Raw genomic sequence first — 20,777 nt, 5'->3', positions numbered from 1 at the left:
TCAATTATCAAAGAAAATTCTGAGCTGAAATTGATTTGAAATGAAAACCACCATACACACTGAAATCGGATTACACACTCAATTCCAAGATCCTAGTACAAAAATAATGCCAGAACGTGGGCATCCTCCTACGAATGTGCACCGCAATATACATCCACCTCCGGTGCTCACACATCGAAATCAGATGTTCCTTGTTCCTCTATCAATTCTCCGCCACCTCTCCGGCAACTTGCTCCATCATCCATCACCCACCTCTTTCCCACAAATCAACTCTATAAATCAGCCATGTTGACAGTCACAAGCAAAAGTAATTGAGAAAGTGCAGCTAGTTTCAAAGGATTCTACCACACAAGATTTAAGGAAGAGACCGGGAATATAAATCCTTTGTGGTTCATGATATTTGCAAAAACATTGTGATCATAAACAAAATATACCCATGGGTGGCATCATAAACAAAAAGGAAACTGAGAAAGTGTAGCCAGTTTCATATGGCTAGTTACAAATGCAGAAATTTCTGCATGACCTATATACTATTATTTTAACAGTCAGATCACAGAGCAGATAGAATATCATCACCAGCTTGAGGTTTCTTAACTTCGGGAATTTTGTATGCCAGAAAATAGATACTAAAGATGATTCAAACACCGATACTATCAGCAAGCATACTGAAAAACTGATACTTGCATCCATGTCATGGTAAATAGATATATGTACATAGTGTGCGTACATAAAATAGATGTACAACTGCTAGCTGACCATGATACATGAAGGACCTGTGAACCTTAGGTAACAAACAAAGGGGCTAGGAATGTGATAAAGGGGCAAGAACCAAGTCCACAACAAACCAAGCAAATACTCTAATCTGATGGTCCGTAGTGTACGTCACGGGATAACACAGTAGATCACAAGAAAAACAATACCTCTCCGTGGATCTGTGTTCGAGCCACTGCACAAGATTATATCAGCTTATTGTTGGTCTTTCATTAAATGAATCTCTTCATTAGCACCAACGGCTAGAGCGATGTTATCTGTTTTACATCAACATTACACAAGTAAAACAGAGATACCTTTGATGCAACTAATCAGTAAATAAAAAATTGCACCCTTTGTTGGATTCTTTCAACAATCCTGCCTTACCCTGCAAATATATACATGAGTAGAGTCATCATGTTGGATTCTTGTGCCTCATTTGGATGCAACAAGACAAGAAATAAATTCCTGAAATAGTCAGAAATTAGCCATACAAGAAAAACTAAGAAAATGCCTCAAAAAAATAAAAATGGAGAAACAATGGAGCACTGTAAGGTAGTAAAGTTTACAATTTGCCCCGATTCCCAATAATACATTAACATTCAGTGGGCCAAAAATGTTTCGGAGTATATCATTTAGTTTGTCCTAAGTGAACTGGTAAATACTTTCCTTATCTAAGCATGTACTTAATCCGCGCCTAATAGTGGAGCTATCATTGTTTGCATTGTTCGGACACTGAAGACATGAAAGACAACCGCATAATAGTTTCTCCATGTACTTACTTAACAAGCAAGCGATCATACAAACTATTAAATACAACCGCATAATAATTAACATTTCAATAAATTAACATTTCCGAATGTCCTTATTCACTATATTTTATTTATAGCAATATTTAGCCATCAGTTTCTAATGCTTCCCACCATGAAACGGATGATGAGGTGATAAACCTATCTCTTTAGGTTTTCAAACAAGTAGCCATCACTAACAGTCAAATGTCTTAATTTGCTTATTTTATTAAAAATGAAACAAGATTGTTAAAGATCATAACATGAATTTAGCCATCAGGGCGTACAACATTGCAATTCATAATATACCACACTTTGACGTGCAAACACAAATATCTAGTCATTTGACCTCTAAAAAGGTGCCACGGAGCACAATTCACAATCCATGTTAGACTGCATAAAGGTGCCACATGGTCAATCTTTTGGTTTAACCTCTAGAGGTGCCACAAATATAAGTGTACAGATTAAACACACAAATAGCATTAAGAAGTTCACACCAATCCAAGGATTTCACAGGACCCTAGATAAATATGAAACATTTTGCAGTAGTGCCAGTAAAAAAGTTAGTCCTGAGAATAAAAAACATCAGTCAAACAAAACTAGCGATCAAGGCCACATAAAGCTCCAGAAAAACCCTTGGCCATATGAAGACCCTCAAAAAAGATACATGCCCAAATGGACGAAACATGCCCAACAAGAGCCAAGATATCTGACATTTCTCACCAGATCAATGAAAGATAAACACATGAAAAGGAGAGAAGAAACACGGTTAATAAATGTTTGTGGCTGATGTGCTGCTCGATCAACAATAGATCCTCAGGTTCTTATAGTCTTTCTTCAGTTCCCTTGTCTAAGACGTCCAATTTCGTCCAATGTTGCTCATGTACCACAGTTTTCGATAAGCTCGGCAAAATCTTCAGCTTCCTCCAGTTACAACTAAAGTTAAGAAAAAATAGATCAGTTACATGAGACGGACAAGTTGTACTTCATGCTTGTGAGGACTGAGTAATGCAAACCGGCAAGTACCTCCAGTTTGGCGTTTTCTGCATCTAAAGCTACTTCACAAGTTTTGAAACCTTCCAAGTTGTCTGTTGTCATCTTTGTGTTTCACGAAAACAAAAGGCAACAATATCAAGAGGAAGTGGAAACATAAATCCCTAAACACCAGTCAAGCATTAAGGTTTCACCAATTCAAGCATTTCACAACGAACACAGATAAAGATGAAACATTTCACAGTAGTGGCGATAAAAAGTTCGCTCAGAGATTGAAAAACCAGTCAAACAAAACCGGCAGTGAGTAGCCGCATAAAACCCGCAAATACAAGACCTGGGCCAAAACAAGAAACAGACCCAGCATAGATGCTAGCTACCTAAATCCCCTACACAAGTGTCAGATTCTTTCACCGAAATGGACGAAACATCCCCAAAAAACCCACAACGACCGCTATCTTTAAACGAATCGATGAAAGATCTACATACGAACAGGAGAGAAGAAACGGGGGTGGGGAGGGTCTGGTTTTCTTACTAGCGATCTCGTAGCGCCGCAGCTAAGGTCTTGGTCCCCAAGGAGCAGCTACATCCTCACCTTGTGGCACCTCTGCAGGTACAACTCCGCCCTCTCGTGTCTCGTGTGAAACGCAAGGCAACTTGATCACGGCCAAGGAGAAAGAAAGAAAGAACCTTGGAATGGGAGAATGCGTATGAATCCTTCATACATTGATATGGTCATAATTAACTAAATGCACTGTTGAGAAGGGACACCGAAAAAGGACAGGTTTAGACAAAGCACAGTACATCAGGAGCACCATCGGGATAATTGGAAGTGAAATCAGATTCACTTGCAATCAATGTCGGCATCTCTGACTTACAACAGATAACAATAGTTTTATGTTACAAGGATGATCCCAAAATACATCAATCTTGCATTTGAAAATCTTACAAATACCACATTCACCTAAAACACGGAAAGTTTTTGAAAAAATTGCCGTATGCACGAGTCACATCACAGTAACAACATACTATCCACTACCATATTAATTAACTAGATGGTCCATGGAAGCTATCCAGAATGGATTAATCAATGGAAAATGACACCAATAACACCATGCTGCCATTAGATGCATAAAGGAAGGCAACAAACATAGGGGACCCCATTTGTGGACACGACCATGCATGGTGTCAACCATCTCAACTTGCCGATAAAGAAACATGCATATGGATCGTGACTCGGAAAGCGATGGATTAGATAAATGAATTGTTCTTACCTAAGGTGTGCCGCTGTGTCGAGTTTGCGCCAGGGAGGGAGCCACAGCTGCGGGGCATTTATCCAAGCACCTAGCGGTCGTAGTCAAGAGAGACATATCTGGATGAGCCACGACGCACAAGCGGCGTCGGTGTGCCGCCTAGATCTGGCCTTTCCTTCTTCATATTTTCTTCTTTACCTGAAAATAACAACACACAAGATGAAAAATTGGTCTTGGTAGACATACAACACACAACCCCGAATTGGGAGAACAAAAACCAAAGGACTCAATCTCAAGTTCTACACGATGAAGATGTAGCATAACAAGTAGATTTATCTAACTCTGATCTGATTACTACGAGCCATAAAATCCATGCAAAACAATCAGGGAAGCATCATAATGATTGTGATGATTATAGCTCTTTCAATCATGTTTCACTCTACAAAATCACTATATACAAAATAACATCATTATTCCTCCAGTGATTCAACTATATAGAAGAGATGGACAAACACAATCTTAAATGCCAGATTGTCTAGAAATATTTGAACACGAATGTAACGAAGTATATAGAATAGTAACGGTCTATTTTAATGTGCCTTTGAGTTGGAAATATATACAGTAGTAATCAATCACAGCGCGCAAACTCAGGTCTCTCGTTCATTCGTGCGTACGTACGTCCTTTGCAAACAAAAGTAAAAGGAGTATTCGAATGGTTTAATTCCAGCCAGCTCAGCTCAACCTTTCAGCACATACCCGTATAGAAACGTTGCCCCTTCAGCTTGGATGGATTTTGCTGCTACTAGTACAAGATTGGGCAAGGTACTGTTTTTTCGTAAACTAAAGTTGTTCAGCTTAGGCAGCGATCCAAATGTTCTGCGTGGTGTACAAAATTTTGAGAAGGTACTTTACCTGCCAGTTAACTATATTGTGGGAATTAGATTGACTAACTGTAAATGTACGGCAGTACCTTATAAAGTAAAATCCTGAAACAGGTTCTTCAGTTGAACAACTTCTTAATACAAAAAATTACAACCTTGTAGCAGTTTTCTAGTTGAACGGTTTGTGAAATTGCAAGCTTAATTTGCAGTAAGAATCACAAGATCAATACTGTGTGTAAATTATAACCTATTTTTATTGCCATCTGACTGGCAAGAACATACATAAAAATGCAGACACCAAGCAGATGTTGAGCATGTGCAGCAAACATACATAGATACATAGCAAACCACTAGGTATGGTTGGAGACTAAAAGCCAGACTACCTCGCCGCCACAGATTCATGTCCCTCGTGCTACTTGAGGAAGCCTGTGGCCGAGCCGAGCTGAACAGCAGGTCCTCCCCTCCAGCACCATCATCCGTTGCGGAGCTCACTGTATGGATGGATGGCGTTGCGTCGTGGTGGCAGCCGGCAGCAGGTATGGATGGAGCCATGGAGGGATGACATTTGCACGATTTCACTAGCAAGACACTTACATGAAGACCCATTTTGAGACGTGTAATGATACTACCAAAGTCCAGAATTCAGAACCCAGACTAACCCAGACTGATAGAAAAAGAATTAGAAGCAAGTTGCACGGATCTTCTCGCGAACATGCTAATTCTGGTTCTGCATTCCTTCCTTGTGACTAATTCTTACCAGGTAGGAGAAGAAGAAGCAGGGTCCAAACATGAAATGGGGACGAATTCAGAACTCGGACTAATCCAGACTACTAGGAAAAAAATCAGAAACAAATAGTACTGAACTTATGGCGGACATGCTAATTCTGGTTCTGCATTCCTTCCTTCATGACTTGCCCACTTGTTGTACGGATGGGTGGGTAGCGCTTAGGGACAGGAATTACCTTGATGACTTGCCCACTTGTTGTAGCGGCTGTCACACTGCTACGAGAAGCTATCTTTAACCCCAATCGTCTGCTACTCCTCTTCGGTCTGGTCGGAAAAGAATCAATTTTGAAGTCACGGAAATGGAATTGGGGGAGAAGGAAGATGGTTCAGATTGGGCAGAGGTCGATACCTTGAAGACGCATGCCTCTAGACACGTGCTTCGTGGTTGCCGATGGTGGCGGTGATCGACATCGTCGCCAGCGGGCGCTGCGTCGTCGTAGCCGCTAGGGTTCGCGGATGTAGGCGTTGGTGAAGTTGTCCTTCGGACGAAAGGTGAGGTGGGCGGTAGATGAGCACGAATACAGAATCTGGCACGTCGTTCACCGTGGCCGGCTTCCAAAGCACCGGTGGAAGCGCACGGAGTCGGAGATACAATGGTGAGGCGACGATAGGTAAGCTGTAGACCAGGCTACCCAGGAGCTTCACGGAGGGAGGCGTGAGCATGGGGGTTAAACGGGACAAGGGAGCGGCGGCGAGCGGCGCCGGCATGGTCGCTCTGGGTGGGTAGCGCTTGGTGGAACAGAGTCAATGAGAATGGAGCAAAGAGGGGAATCAAAAGACAGGTCGGTCGATTCGTTTCTTTGGGTCCTGCATTCATGAGGTGGCATCAAGCTTTGTTTTTCTTATTGGAATTGGAAAAGATCGAGCTTTGAATGCATCATCGATCTCTTGCACACGCTGACGGTCCATTCCACTACTAGTATCTGACTTGTCAGTTGGTTGATTCCACTATGTTATATTGTGATCCAAATTCTAAGAAGAGGCTAACTTCTGACGAGCGGAGCGAGGCCCGTTCGCCCCCCGCGGTACGGATCGTTGCCACCGTCTATATATTTTCCATGTAAGCCGCCGCTAGGGTTTCGTCGCATCATTGTACACCCACGGCGTTTGTAAACACCACCGAAATAGTGAAGTTTTGCTGGCTGGCGCCCGTGGTTTTTCCCTTGTGTGTTGCAAGGGTTTTCCACGTTAAAATCTCGTGTCCCCTGCAATGTTTTACTTTTCGTTCTTCGTTTATTGTGCATCTCGATTGTAACTCACTACTTAGAGCATTTCAACCGGTGCTTCCCAGATAAGTGTCGGCCGAATTTTCATGTGTTCCCACACCGATAGCTCCATAGGTAAAGCCTCAAACATAAAAAATAAAAATAAAAAAGAGCCATCTGTGCCGATGCAGCCAACGGAGTCCATGAATGGCGGTCCTCCTCCTCCTCCGCGTTCGCCACCGGGCCCCGTCAGAGCATGAGGTGCATGGTCGGCCTCCTCCGCATCCTCTCTTGCGATAGCCCCAGGTCGCCGCCACCCGCCATCGACGCGTGCCTCATTGGCCTGGAGGAGTCTGCGCCGCCTCCTCTCGCTCATCGATGCCGCGGCCGAGTCGCCTCTGACGCGCCCTCCTCTCCCCGCCGGAGATGGCCTCAGAAACGGCGCAGCGCAGCTGGCTGGGCGGGCTGGCGAAGTGCGACGATGACCTCCAGACGCTGCGGCGCATCGTGGATGTCCACGCGCGCCGAGATATATGTGCTCGGCCGCGTTCGACGTCTCTGCGGCTCCTCCTGCAGGGCGTAGTACCCGAGCCCGAACTTGGTGTTGGGCGCCATCGTCCCCATCGCTGCAGCGCGCTTCGTCCCCGTCATCCTCTGGCCTCCGGCTCGAGCAATGCGAGCACGGACTCCACGCACGCTGGATGCGCCGAGCACGACGGCGAGCAAGGCGAGCACGGCGCCCCGTCCGCCGGAGGTCGCGGGCTATGCTTCCGGCTTGGATTTGCACGCGGTGACCCTCCTCAACAGCGGAAAAAGGGCGGGGGCGGTGGACGCTGCGCCGGGGACTACCGTCAATGATGGTAGAGGAGAGGCGGCGAGGCGCCGGAAATTATGGGAGAAGAACCGGCAGAGGAGAGCAGTGGAGAGAGAAGGACAGTGGGTGGGGAGGAGAGAGGAAAGTGGGAGTTTATTTCACTACTAGGTGGGCCAATTTTTAAAAATCTCCAGGAATCCAACGTGGAGTTGTGGAGTTCTTGTTGAAGAGGTGCTGACGACCCCGATCGAAGCCCTTCGCATAGGGATTCTTTTGGGCACGCCGGCGCTTTTACGTGGCTCCAATGCATGCCGACGCTTTGTGAGGAGAATTCCAATATAGCTATTGGGAGTTATTAGGAGCTCCGGTGGAGATGCTCTTACTACTCGTAGTATGTTCTATTCAACATATGCATAGTTCAGCTTCCAGGCCGTATGTATATATGTAGTTCTTGAGTTCATGGCACGATGCATCCTACCATGCATGCACCAAACATACTCCACGTGATGGAGCCGAATCATACCAACGGTGGAACAATAAACCAATGGTGTATGTTTTCCTGACATACCATTTCACTGTTCATATTTTGGTTCATGTTTTCTGACATCTTCAAATAGCCGACAAAGAGTTATTTTTTCTACCACAACCTTAACTTCTTTGCATTCATTTTACCATCGTGCACGTTGCTTTTGACTGTCACCTGCTTCTTCCATTTAATGAATAAGGCATCCTTGTTTTCGTGTTTTTCTTTAACAAAGAACTATCTCAAATATATAAAGATCTTGATATAAAATTAGCATCATTATAAAGTGTTTTCGATACAAATCCAACGATATTAATTATGTATAATACAATCAAGATTTTGTTGCTCAATTGTTTTATCAAAATTCATTTTGAAATACGCATGCGCTCTTTGTGCCCAATGAAATAAGTTTTGTTTGGGTCCCGTTCTTTCTTTGCGTATCTCTCTCTCCCCCCTTCTAACCCTTTTTATCCCCTCCATCCCTGCCCTTTTCTCCACCAATCTTTCTCAATCTTATCTCTAAAACCTTTCTCCTGCTCATTCTTTTTGTGTTGTTATTATCACACCACTAGCTAGGATCTAGACCCTCGATCTAGAGCTCTAGTCTTGGTTTAGGGCGAATAGGGTGTAGCTAGGGTTATGGTTCATGGTCTAGACTTTAAATTTAATGTTTACACCTAAGGTTAGTGATAAAAGATACCCTATGTACTTGAATAAATGAACATGTGGGTATTCCATGAAAAAATATGTAGTGAATTAAAAATTGCATCGAAAAGATGCAAACCAACATCTCTCTCCACTTTAATTCTTTCATCTCCAATGAGCTAACAACATGTAGAAAATGAGGATAACATGTGCTGAATATTATTAGGCTTAATTTACGTGTGATTACAGAGAGGCAATTTTTCTTGCTTTTTAAGTTGCATCGGGAAGATAGAAGTAAACTTTTTTGTAGACAAAATTTTGAGGCTAAATATCTACTTATTTGAGGACGGATGGGGAATGGGTGTAATCCCTAGATAAACCATAGATCTAGACCCTAATCCCTATACTAGGACAAATACCATATACCATAACCCTAGACCATGAACTACATCGAACTCGCATATCCTTCGAAAACACTAAACCTAAGCCCTCAACCTAAACCCATATCTTAGATCCCTAACCTAGACCCCTAGATTGAGACTCTAGTCTCTCTTACATAGACAGTATAACAATACATAAAACCTAGACCATGAATCTTTTAAGAAAAAAAGAGGAAAGTCACATGAAATGACGATTTTGAAGTGGCACTTGCTCAGAAAAGGGACTATGTACGTACACCGCTTAAATATTTTGGATAAATAGTACAAAATTCTCACTTTGAAGCCAATGATCCAACTCTTGTAAGAACTTGGGATCCTTTAGGTTATCCATCATGGTCATGTTACCTATCCTAACACAAACAAAGAGCAATGTCACGTGGAATAACCACTTCCTAAGGAAAGCTAAGGGCAGACGACATGGGGTCCACTTTCTGATGTGGTCCTAATCGCATTTATTGTTGTTATTTTGTCTTTAGTTCCACAAATATTTCAAGTTTTTCATTTTTTCAAAAATATTACACCCTCAGGTTAGGTAATCCTGAAAGGTGACTGGTCGGGTAGAGGAACCCGAAAGGTGACTTGTTGGGGTAGAGTAACCCGAAAGGTGGCCAACAGTGTGCTTAGTCGCATAGAGAGGCCAACGAAATCTAGACCGGTCGGGTTTGTCTAGCTCGAAAGGAACTATTAGGGTTAGGCCACCTCGACGGTGTAATATTTTTTAAAGATTGTAATATTTTTTAAAGATTCAAGAACGTGTAATATTTGTGAAAATAAAGAAAAACATATTTAAAAAATCTAGTATAATATTGGTGTAAAGAGGAAAACTTAGTACCCAACTCTAAAGGGGCACTATTTTCAAAACAAACACTCTAAATGGCCACTGGCCCATAGGAGGTGAACGGCGTCCATAGACGTCGTCGTCGTCGCCGGCAATGGCATACATCTTGCTTTGCTTTCGCAAACATACCATCGAGCACGCAAGCGTCCTTGTAGGCCAAAAAACCCAATGTTGCCACACCAATCCTACAGGAACAGAAACCGAGACACACCGTCCCCCGAGCGTACCAGAGAGGGGCATCTTGGTCCCTACCAAGATCGATAGCATAGGATGCCCGAGCATCGCCATCCCGGCCTGACGTCGGTGACGGCCTCAACTAGTTCAATCCTCTGCCCTCGGGGGCAAAAGGCAACACCCTTCTGCTCAGAGACCAGACACCTCGGGCCATCCCAGCCCGAGACTGCCTAGAAACAGCCCAGACCTAGGCCCGCCGGCCTAGATCTAGGCCTGCCGCCACCACCCATGGCCACAGACACGCCGGCGTCGGGGCGCGCCAGGAAGAGGTCAGCCGCGCCGCCACCCCGCCACCCCGCCGGAGCCACGAAAACCTCGCGCCATGGTCGAGCGCCATCGCTGGCTGCGCGAACGCCGCCTCGCCAGCCGCGCCGGTCCGTGCCACCACCGTAAAGCAAGAGGGGAGGAGGCCCCGCCGCCGACGCCCCGGGCTTTGCCGGTGGCGCCTCAGCGGCGGCGAGGAGGGGAGGGGTAGGGAGGCGGCTTGCGGGAGCGTGGCTGGGGTTCGCCTCGCCGCTCGCCCGAGCGGGCATGACGAAATTGTTTCCTCCTCTGGATATCTACTTATGTAACATTTGACCTAGCAACATGGAAGTACAAAATTTGACAAGTTGGCAAGTATGCATGCACGTCCACGATAAACTAAGGGTGTGTTTGACAGTCCGGGGCTACTCAGAAAAGCTATATCCCCTCATACATGGTGATCTCATATATTCTCAACTGAGATTTTGTTGTTTGTTTGGTAGCCTGTATCAGTTGAGAGATGCTGAGTTCAGATGTTGTTTGGTAAAAGTTGTATAGGGTGAGACGTGTTGGTCCAGTTCTTTACACAAAGGTCCTTAAGCAGAACAATGAAAAGCAATCGGGTTCTTCACTAAAAAAATAAAAAAGCAATCAAGTCCTTGGTTGGTTGATCTCGTGCAGCAGTTGGCCGCCGGTTGAGCACGCACAAGCCACCGTCGGGAGAGCTGCTTCCACCGGACGGAGGAGGAGCGGCTGGTGGAGCCGGACGGAGGAGTGGTGGGCGGACGTCGGCCTTCCTGATGTCCACCATGCGCAGCCAGAGAAGCTCGTCCTGGCGGCGGTTGGCGGCCCTTGGTCCTGCTCTGCTTCGCCGACGGGAGAGAATGACGGGAGGGAGGCGGCGACGCGGTCCCAGCTCGACCGACAGGAGAGGAGGAGGCTGGCGGCCACGACAGCGCCAGTGGCGGCGATGGTTGCATGATAAGAGAGTGAGGAGGAGGAGAGACGCGCGGGCCGCGTGAGGGGGGGATGACGTGCGGGGTGGGGATCTTGGGGGTGCGTGCCGCTGCTACAGTTCTTTGCGGGATTAGCTCATCTCGGATGAGCAGCGAAGCTCGATTTGAGCTTCCCTCCTCATCCTGGCTCTGGATCTTTTTTGATATCCGCTCAGCGGTGCGGTGCGGAGATGGGAAGAGCCGGCCTAACAAACACCGGATCCCCTCAAAATCTCGGTTAGAAAATATCTCCTTCTTACGTAACATAACCCGTCCTAGTTTTAGGGTCCAAATGATTTTGATTTTAAGCGGAGTGAGCGAACCCGAAATTGGGCGGGAGACGAAGTTATAGGCGTGAACCGTGTAAATCCTGCACATAATTAACTAGCTCACAATTAACTTAGCTCAGCTCGCTTCTCGAACACATAATTAACGCACGCACATCGCCACCCCACCCACACCCAATCTCTACAGATTTCTAGACAATTAACTCACCGTCTCCTCCGATTCCCAAGTCCCAGCCACCGAATCTCTCTTCGATCCCATTTCTTCCCGATCATTGCCGCCGGTCGCTGCTCACCGGCGCTCTAACCCACCTAATCTTCGTCCCCACTGCCACCCGATTCCCAGCGCATCCGCAAACCCGAGCCGCTGGTCCTCGCCGCCGCCGCCGCCGTCCGGAGCAAGAAAAGGCCGTAGTTTGGAGCGGCTAGAGGTGGGTGCCTACCGCCGCCGGCAGTGACGCACCCCCGTGCCTTTTCTCGGCTTCCCTCCTTATGGCGACCGGGGAGCACCTCACACACGCGGGACGCGCGCGTGGGTGGATATGCGCCGGCCGGCCGCCACGGTTGTGCTCGTCCCAGTGGCGAGCGAGCGCAGGCAGGGGGCGAGCGAGACCATGGCAGGGGGAGCGGCGGAGCTGCACCCGTCGTCCTGGTGGCTGCTGTGGACGAGCAGCGCGGGCGACGGCCGCGGCCGGCGGGAGAAGGTCCCCCGCGGTGCAGGCAAGACGGTGGCCAGCAGATCGACGAGGGCGCCGCAACCCAAGGCCCCATACCCTCCTCCCCTGTCGAGGAACGCCTCCTTCCGCCGGTGGTTGAGCAGGACACAAGTCGACGGCGTCCAGGACTTTGTGCGGCACCAAATCGTCAGCAATGATCCTTCGGGCTGTCAGTCTCCCAGCATCGCCATCGTTCAGGTATAGCCCCTTCCACCTGATTCTCAAGATTGTGCTCTACTCCGCCCATGTGGCCAACTTTGCTCCTCAAAATTCAGAGAAAGGGAGCAGAGGATGCTGCGAGGACAGTGGACACGCAAGTACCACTTAATCCAACTAGCATATGTAGGCAAATCTCCAAATGGTGTCCAATTTCACGCAAAATTCAGTTAAAGGCTTATCATCTCTTAATGGGCTAGTTAATGTAGGCAAATCTGCTCTTGTATAACCATATGGTTGTACGGTTATTGTGCTGACAATTGATCCAAAAAGGATTTGGTGGAATGCTTTGATGTACAAGCAAAGTTGTAGTATTTCTTTTCCCATGTGTGTTTTCGTAACTGAATAAGCTTCTTGTGATCCCCTAAAATTGAGCAAACTCTGCAGATAGGTAAGGTTGGGCTGTTACTCTGAATCTGTTACAATTGTTTAAAGTTTGGGATTCTGTGATGACACGATCTTATTCCGTATACAAGTAAGAAACCAACTCAATGATTAACATGGTGGTAGTGAGCCTCGGCTACATCTTATCTTAGCACATTTTCAGAATGAGTTTATGTTGAATATTTTGTTGTCCTTGCTGCATGCCTCACGAGTAGCTTTTTGTATTGGATATTGTGCACTAAGAAGCTAAGTTGTCAAGTTTATAAATTTAGACTATCACTAAGTTTATAATTGCTTGTTCTGTGCACACCAGGTTGACAAAAGTACCGCCGGGCGCCCACCCCTCTGGTGGAGGTTGCCAACGTTCAGGAGACTGTGGGTGTGTCTGCACCCAAAGGTCATTTTTTTTCTCTGGTCAAGCTGGAACCGATTGCTGCCATTCCATCTTGCAATTATCATTTGCTGCCGTTCCATCTTGGAATTATCGATTTCCTCCTATGTTTGTACATACTGAGATGATATCAAAGTGACGGATTTAGATTTGGCTTCAATGGCAGGAAGGTTTTCGTGCCTGGTACCTGATGGGCACCATCTGTCCAGCGGTGGGCACCATCTGCCCGGTTGCTCGACCATGGATGCCCAGGACTTCTTTGAGCAGTGGCCACTGGGTGTACATGATGGACAGCAACACCATCAAGTACGACGTCAAGGTAATCTCCAACACTGGTGGTTTGGTATGTTGTATGGTTACTACACACGCTCATCTGTATGCATTATGTTCTTGTGAAATTCTGTCACTGGTTCAGAAATTTGCCTAGGAATATCTTGTGTCTTGAGGCACGTTTGGGTGTACTTTGCACAAGAGAAGAGAGCCCTTGTCCAGATTTTGCACCTGTTTTCTTTAGTTTGCATATGCGTAGAGCACTAGTGCTGGTATGACCTTCGTGTTGCTCCTCATCTAAATGCCCTGTGAGCTCTGCCCTTCATATTTTTATTTGTGATGTAATCATTTAGTGCCACATCAAGCCGAGTGTTTTCAGAAATGCAATGTATAATGTTTCCGAGTCCTGACATAATGCAGCGAACTGATGGATTGCATCTACATGGTCCACCATCTCGCCTTTGGCTGCTTCGGTCCTTCCTTTTGTTCTGAGTATCATGTTCTCAAACATCCTTGTATTAGTCATATTGTACATATTGCATTAACTCAAGTGAACAAGCTCATTTGATTATTGTCACCACCCGTGAATTACAATCATGTATGCCAAATGTAGCTCCAGTTTTTTTTTTTTTTTTTTTTGCTGTTGCAACGTGTATTTGTGGCTAAGAAGACCATTTGGAAATTTGCCTCATAGACATGTATGCTCTTCTTAAGCTTCCATGTTGCAACCTCTGCCCCCATCCACTCACTGGTTTGTTTTGTTTTGTTGAGTAGAACAAACTACACACCCGGTGTTTGTGGAAATGCTTCTCTCATAGATGAGCATCTTTGTTCATGCCTACACCTGACTTATTTTCGTATGCAGGAACACTTGAATATGCTGCTGGTTGAGATGTGTGATTTCCTTTTCAAAACATGGGCATATGGTCTGTATTGCATGAAGAAGGCCGTGTAGCAATGCATCAAGACGCTGCCGACTGCTTCCCCGCACTCGTGGCACCGGTGATGTCTCGCCTCCGCACGAAGGGGGGCCGTCGGGGTGCGCCTCCATCCACTCGCCGCCTTCAACGGTTGGGCGCGGCCGCCGGTAGAGAGAGATCGAGCGGCGCTTGCTATTTTGGGTTTGGGTTCCTCCGGAGCCACTCGCCCGGGTGGCACGGGAGGCAGGTGTTTCCTCACTCCTTATCGAAAAAGGTGTTTCCTCACAATTGACATTTGATTATGCAGCTTTGTGTGTGCCCCGGCCGGTTGGTTGATTTGATTTGGCTCATGATTTTATTAGGGAGGGAGGGAGAGTCAGGGAGAGACGACTAGTAGTAATTAAGGAAGGTAAACAAGCATGAAGAAATGGCTAGTGCTGAGCAGCGGAATCTACCAGTTTGGCTTTGTGCGCTGACCAAATGCATGAATGAGTCTGTCATTGCAGCACCTCATTGGGCGCTCGTGGCTCGGTTTGGTTTTGAATCCGTGAGATGACACGCAGATCTTGTTCATTCACAATTGATCGATCACATAATATATACAATATTTTGGAAGGAAGGAGAAAAGGAACGGACGGGTATATATTTAGTGTGGAGCAAAAGAAAAAAGGCGAGCGAGAGAAAATGCATGTGCCTCTCCACTCCAGGCGAGGCGAACGTTGTCTCAGCATAGTCAGTGTGGCGTGTGATGCAGACACTTGGTCTTGGACAGGATGGATGATCCGGCTGCATGTAATTAATTAAGGTAACCGATCCATCTTTCTTTTGCGATTTCTTGTTGACTCCGCGGCGATTTCTTGGGTGCAGTTTGTTTTTGTGAGTTTCGATCTAGTCTTGCCAAAGAATGAATAGCTGCAGGAAATAGTAGAGAGAGAGAGAGTGAGGAAAAAAAAAAGATCCCTCCACATAATAGGGGGGTGCTTGCTTGCTTAGAACACGCACGCGAGGAGGCCAGGCTGGCTGATTAAAAGACGGAGGGAGTGCGTCATGCAGCAATGCGTGCATGACCGAGCCAGGCTGTCGATTCTGCATTCAATGCGCGCGGCCTTGACCCCACGGAGGGTGCGCCTCTTTTCCTGGTTGGGGAAGCGGCTGCTGGATGATCAACACCAGGCTGGCCCACGCCGTCTCCATCAAGAAAGCGCTCACCCTGGCGCAGGCCCAGCCCCAGCCGGAGCAAGAGCCGGACAAAGCAGCGAAGCCAACACCGCCATCCTCTGACCGGGTGATCTGAACATTGTCATGGCGAGGAGGAGCACCAAGAGGCCTCTTGGTCACAGCTAACCTCTGTGCGACCAAATCAAACTCCAGTATGCTATCTGTGGTGATCAGCCAGTGAAGGGTGTTACCAACAAGTGCGCTGTGACTCAAAAGATTTATGCCCTTCCGTGGAAGCGTTGTTGAGACGAGATCACTCCACACGCCAGTGTCGGAAGAGTAGACACTTCCGAAGATGCTGGCTACATCATTGTGGTGGCAAGCGCTCAGCCCGACCAGTTTGAAAGGGCTCGAGTGGCAGGCGCCATGCACGTGGCCCTGGTCGCCGGCGGCGCAGAGCACCGCCCCGCTGTGGATTTGCACAATCCCGGAGTCGCGGAACTGCTGCGGGTAGGCTAGGACGCAGCGGCCGTCGGTGATGGGGTCCCACACGATGAGCCGTCTCCGCCTACAGTCGTCGAAGAGTATGCGTCCGTGGCGGCAGTCGAGGCACGCCCATCCCTCGCTGCCGTCCGACCGCAGGGAGAGGCGGCGGGGAGGGATGCGGTAGGGCGGGTCGAGGGTGGATCTGAAGGAGAATGATCCTACCTCGTACGAGAAGTCGCCGAGGAGGGGAGGCTTCCCGTGGTGGACGCAGAAGCGGCGGAGGAACTTGGGGTCGGTGGCGAGGCGTCGCCAGCGCTTGGAGACGGTGGACGCGCGCAGGAGGTAGGGCGGCTGCGGCGGGAGGCGGAGCAAGATTTCGTGTAGGAGGTCGTCGTCTTCCAGCGGATGTGCCGGTACCTGCGGCGGCGAGGAGGGCCGGCGGCGGCGGTGGCTCATTTCGCCCCCCGGTCTATTGGATTGGGGAGTGGAGTGGAGGGGGGATTTGGGGTTTCTCTCTCTCTTTCCGCGAGAGGCAAAGGTCACTCTCTCCTTTGTTTTGTCGAACGAACAAGAACAAGTACAGTATGGTTTGTTCTGAGTTTCTTTGAACGTGCTCTTGTGTTTGTTTAAAAATGTATGGTTTGTTCTGAATTCTGACACACACAAAATCTGACGAGACGAATGAGATTATTGAATCCTAATTCGCATTGAGGCTACGCTATGCCTGGCTGGTTGGAAACAAACATCAAACTCAGCCATTAGACTTGGAATAGCATGCCTAGTCTAGCCTCTAATGGTGATATCTGCATCATAATTTCAATGCCTTTGGTAAAATAGAAGACATCCTTCTACTTTTTTTAAACGAGGCAAGATTTGTCATTTTCATTAATAGAGAAGAATAGGTGGCCAGTTTATTAATAGAAAACCAGTCAAAACTGGTACAAACGCCCTCGTCGACCATCGTCGAGCACGGCCGATGCGAGGGCACACACAACCACTAGCGTCATCGTCATAACTCTGCAACAACGACTCGGACTTCCCCGAAGAAACGACCAACAAATAAGACATTGCCATCGGCACTGTGAAGCTCAGGACGACCTATGCTAAACAGGTGGTTCCTCGTGAAGGGACATGCAACTCTGACCCCGATGACGAGTTCCAGAGAGGAGATGCGCAAGACCGCGCGAAAGAAGAACTTCACCCGAGTGCGTGGGGTTCAGGGGTCTAAGTTCCGGAGAGGAGGCACCGCCCACAGCAAGGGAAGACCAACATGAAAAAAAACTCGGATATGCCGGAGCAGGGCCGACTAACAAGGTCTTGCCGTGACCAAACCATCGCTCTTCAACGTCATCGTTGCCACACAAGCCACCACACGGAACTCTCGCATCGCCGGCCAACTGTGAACCGCCATGTTGTGCAAGCCCATCCCCGAGGAACCACAAAGGGAATAACGATCTCCAAAAATGACTCCTCCTGAGGGGATGTCGCTATCGTCCACCCCTGCACCGCACAAGGTGACCCGGGGTTGAGGGGAACAGGGAGCTCCACGACGACCCCTCAAGGAGGAAAGCGGCATCCACGGACAACGTGTCGTTAGGATTTGGCTCGGAGAAACCCAGACCCCTCAACCCCACGCAAATCGGACTGAGGCGGAGAAGACCAATGGCGTCGGCGACCTGCAACCCCACAGGTACAAACACCTCCGAACGCGACGACAACGTCAACAACGCGCAGGAGCCACCTTCCTCATCTCCGACGAAAGCCAGCGGGCTAGACCAAGGCGCCGACGAGATTTGGCGCCCCAAGCTGCAGCAACCCGATGAACCACACCGGTCAGCCTGCAGCCCATGGTAGAGAGCAGGAGGGGCTGCCACCCCCTCCCCCCCCCTCCCCCCCCCCCGCCCCCCCCGACGCACCGAGCAAGAAGACCTTGTTGGTGCCAAAGACAACCGCAAGCAGGGCGTCGAAGACAGCCGTTAAGATGCGCCAACTGCAAATCTTGACACCGAGCCTCCCCCACCTATATCTCGTGTCGTCAGGGACGCTACGCGTGCGAGACGAAAGGCCCACCGTCCGTCGTGTGGGCTTCACCCGGCGGTTTTCCCCCAGCAGGCATGCGGCCGGTGTGGCCAGGAGGTATGGCGGCGTGGTGGGCTAGGGTTCCCCTGAGCCGCCCCTAGGAGGCGACGACGGGGCAGGGAAGAAATAAATATGTAATATGATGAAGACATCTTTCTGGTTTTGATAAGTTGGTGTTAAGGTTCATGATAGGCAGATAACTTAACTAAAAGCCCCCTACCTGCACGAAGGAATTGTGTCATTGTGTGAACCTTTTTCTACTCTAGCTGGTTCTTCACTTCTTCCACTCATTTCGAGCATTCCCATCTACGAGCAAAGTGGTCTGGCCTGGCACTATGACATGGATAGACTATCCACCATCAAATCCTCCTACAAGGTGCACGTTGATATCATGTCATTTGTTCCAAAAGTGGTAAAAACTGAAGCAGTCTTGGCGTGTAGTTCAGTTGGAGCCTTGGAGGATGTGCAATTCAAGTGTCATTTCTTGGTCTGCTCGTCGTCTCCAGTTGATTTGTTCCACCAGGTCCTCTCTTCACAATCTAAACGACCTTTGCTGGCTGTTGCTCTTCCACGAAGGTACAAGGAGAATCATGATGAGAGCAGCCTGGCTGTGAAGGACCTGGTGAAGAGTATTTTTCATAGCAAAGCCGAAGATGACCACTGAACTGAAACATCCTCAGTTAATTACCACACACAGAAAATTTGATAACCTGGACTGCGCGCTCATGGATGTACACAACGAGAAAGGGAGATTGAGGGGTTATCCACCAAGACAAGGATGGAGATGCAGTTTTTGCGGCCACCGGGACGGTTAAACATGCAACCGAAGCCCTCCACTCTGAAACTGAAGAGTTGGCTCAGGCTGTTCATGCAGATGAATATGGGCATTGGGCGAGCAATATTTGCGGTGGACAACCTAAACCATCAAACTGGAGCAGATTACAATCGATTAAAAAGCTAATGCTCAACACTGACGAACTGATCCAAGTATTTCAGAGTTCACTACATATTAGATAGCTGAAAATAACACCAGAGTGTGCACATTAGATAGTTTCTACAAGTCATGTCTTCAGTTCACAACAAAAATAGATGGTCATGCCATACTCCAAGGGCCAGCATTCCAGGTTGAAGTACAAAAGTAAAGCTATTTCTGCTTCAGACTATTGTAAGATACCTGTGCACAAACCAGTATCATTAGTTAAATCAGCTGCATTAGCTTCACACTCATTGAACTTGTGAATATTTTAAGCCAGATCATTACAGCACTACTATAAAAAACATAATAAGAAAGTGAAAATGAGCGTGAAATGAGGTAAGTCCGAAAACACTCAATCTACCTGAAACACAAAATCATCTTGAAACAACGTCAACATTTTTATATGAAAAAATGTAACTAGTTTCAAGCCTCAATGTGCCAGTCAAGTTACAGACTTGAGATATCAGATGCTTTAACCTAAGTTTTCAGTGTCTCTATTGTGGATTTAAAGCTTGAAGGTAGCTCATGCTATAAGACAAGTAATGTAGCAATATGTAGACACAATGTAGCGATTTCCAGAGACACTACCGTAGAAAAACGATACTGTATAATTCAAATGTAAATGCTACTTGACAAACAAGAAAGGCATGAAAGGAGCAGAAATCAATTGGTCTCTTATTATAGTATTACTAGTTTATCTCTTAAAACAGTCCAATATGAACCTACGAAAACCAGCACGTCAAGTACAATAAGGCATATATATTGTGGTGTCCCGCTAACAACAAAAATAGTGTAAAAAAGCTATCAACACAAATATTATTCTATGTCCCTTGAGCTCACTTGATTCTTGACTCAGCATCTAACAAATATGTGGACCGCTTATTAAGACCACAACATAGGTAACACATGAAAATTCAGAACCACATTGGAATGAACAAGAGATAAAGAGGCAAGTGTACATTTTAAGGCATGAAGTCATATGCAAGACAAACTCTTCAACAAAAGATGAAGTAGTGAAAAATATATGTCAGTGTGATTAATAGCAAGATAACCACAGATAACCACTATCTTACAGAAACAATTATTAACGGAATAAACACAACTATATTTCTTCCCTCAAATGTGCCAATAAAGTTCCTGTTTGACATATAAGATGCTCCAGTTCAACTCTACTTTAAAGATTGTTTGTTGTCAATTTTCACTTGTTATGTGACTCATGCTGAAAATATAATGTATTTTAGTTGTACAAAGATGGTCAATCGTAACTACAGGGGTAGTTCCGTAGACACACCAGATGCTACTTCCCGGTGGCCAATCATATAACCTTCAGCCTGCAGTCAAGTTGCCAATTTGACACACCAGATGCTTAAACATAAGTTCTTAGTGTGTCTGTTGTCTACTTCAAATTTAACACAGCTCATGGTACAATTGGTGTAAATGTATGATGTACAAGAAGATGGCACCGATAAAATTTTGTTGTATGTGCGTATTTAATCTATTTATATGTAAATG

At 47.0% G+C, this 20,777-nt stretch overlaps 2 protein-coding genes and 2 long non-coding RNA genes across 6 annotated transcripts; 1 reads left to right on the top strand and 3 right to left on the bottom strand.

The window, feature by feature from the left end:
• On the bottom strand, positions 1-2,114 carry LOC139837679 (uncharacterized). Its single transcript, XR_011754296.1, has 3 exons — positions 1,138-2,114; positions 921-1,028; positions 1-272 (listed from the first exon to the last, which is right to left on the bottom strand). It is a non-coding gene; the product is annotated as an uncharacterized lncRNA (long non-coding RNA).
• Positions 2,115-3,808: 1,694 nt separating this feature from the next.
• On the bottom strand, positions 3,809-6,210 carry LOC127344281 (uncharacterized). Its single transcript, XR_011754295.1, has 3 exons — positions 5,798-6,210; positions 5,046-5,712; positions 3,809-3,979 (listed from the first exon to the last, which is right to left on the bottom strand). It is a non-coding gene; the product is annotated as an uncharacterized lncRNA (long non-coding RNA).
• A 5,524-nt stretch (positions 6,211-11,734) lies between these two features.
• LOC127344277 (uncharacterized) lies at positions 11,735-15,451 on the top strand. 3 transcript variants are annotated; one of them, XR_007877877.2, is made up of 5 exons: positions 11,739-12,583; positions 13,299-13,382; positions 13,543-13,695; positions 14,512-14,840; positions 14,929-15,451. XR_007877877.2 is itself a non-coding variant. In XM_051370514.2 (4 exons), exons 1-4 carry the CDS (start codon positions 12,212-12,214, stop codon positions 14,599-14,601), a joined length of 699 nt encoding a protein of 232 aa, XP_051226474.1. In that variant the 5' UTR covers positions 11,739-12,211; the 3' UTR covers positions 14,602-15,451. The 3 variants fall into 3 exon arrangements, 2 of the variants coding, with proteins under 2 accessions (XP_071684616.1, XP_051226474.1); XM_051370514.2 differs by having other exon boundaries at positions 14,512-15,451; XM_071828515.1 differs by lacking the exons at positions 14,512-14,840; positions 14,929-15,451 and having other exon boundaries at positions 11,735-12,583; positions 13,543-14,254.
• A 207-nt stretch (positions 15,452-15,658) lies between these two features.
• LOC139838198 (uncharacterized) lies at positions 15,659-16,666 on the bottom strand. Its single transcript, XM_071827572.1, has one exon. It carries the CDS (start codon positions 16,664-16,666, stop codon positions 15,659-15,661), a length of 1,008 nt encoding a protein of 335 aa, XP_071683673.1.
• Positions 16,667-20,777: the final 4,111 nt, after the last annotated feature.

This window comes from Lolium perenne, chromosome 3 (assembly GCF_019359855.2).
Source record: "Lolium perenne isolate Kyuss_39 chromosome 3, Kyuss_2.0, whole genome shotgun sequence".
In the NCBI taxonomy this organism is placed as follows: Eukaryota; Viridiplantae; Streptophyta; class Magnoliopsida; order Poales; family Poaceae; genus Lolium; species Lolium perenne.
Note: the sequence above shows the minus strand (reverse complement) of the source record. Positions and strands in the feature narration are given on the sequence as shown.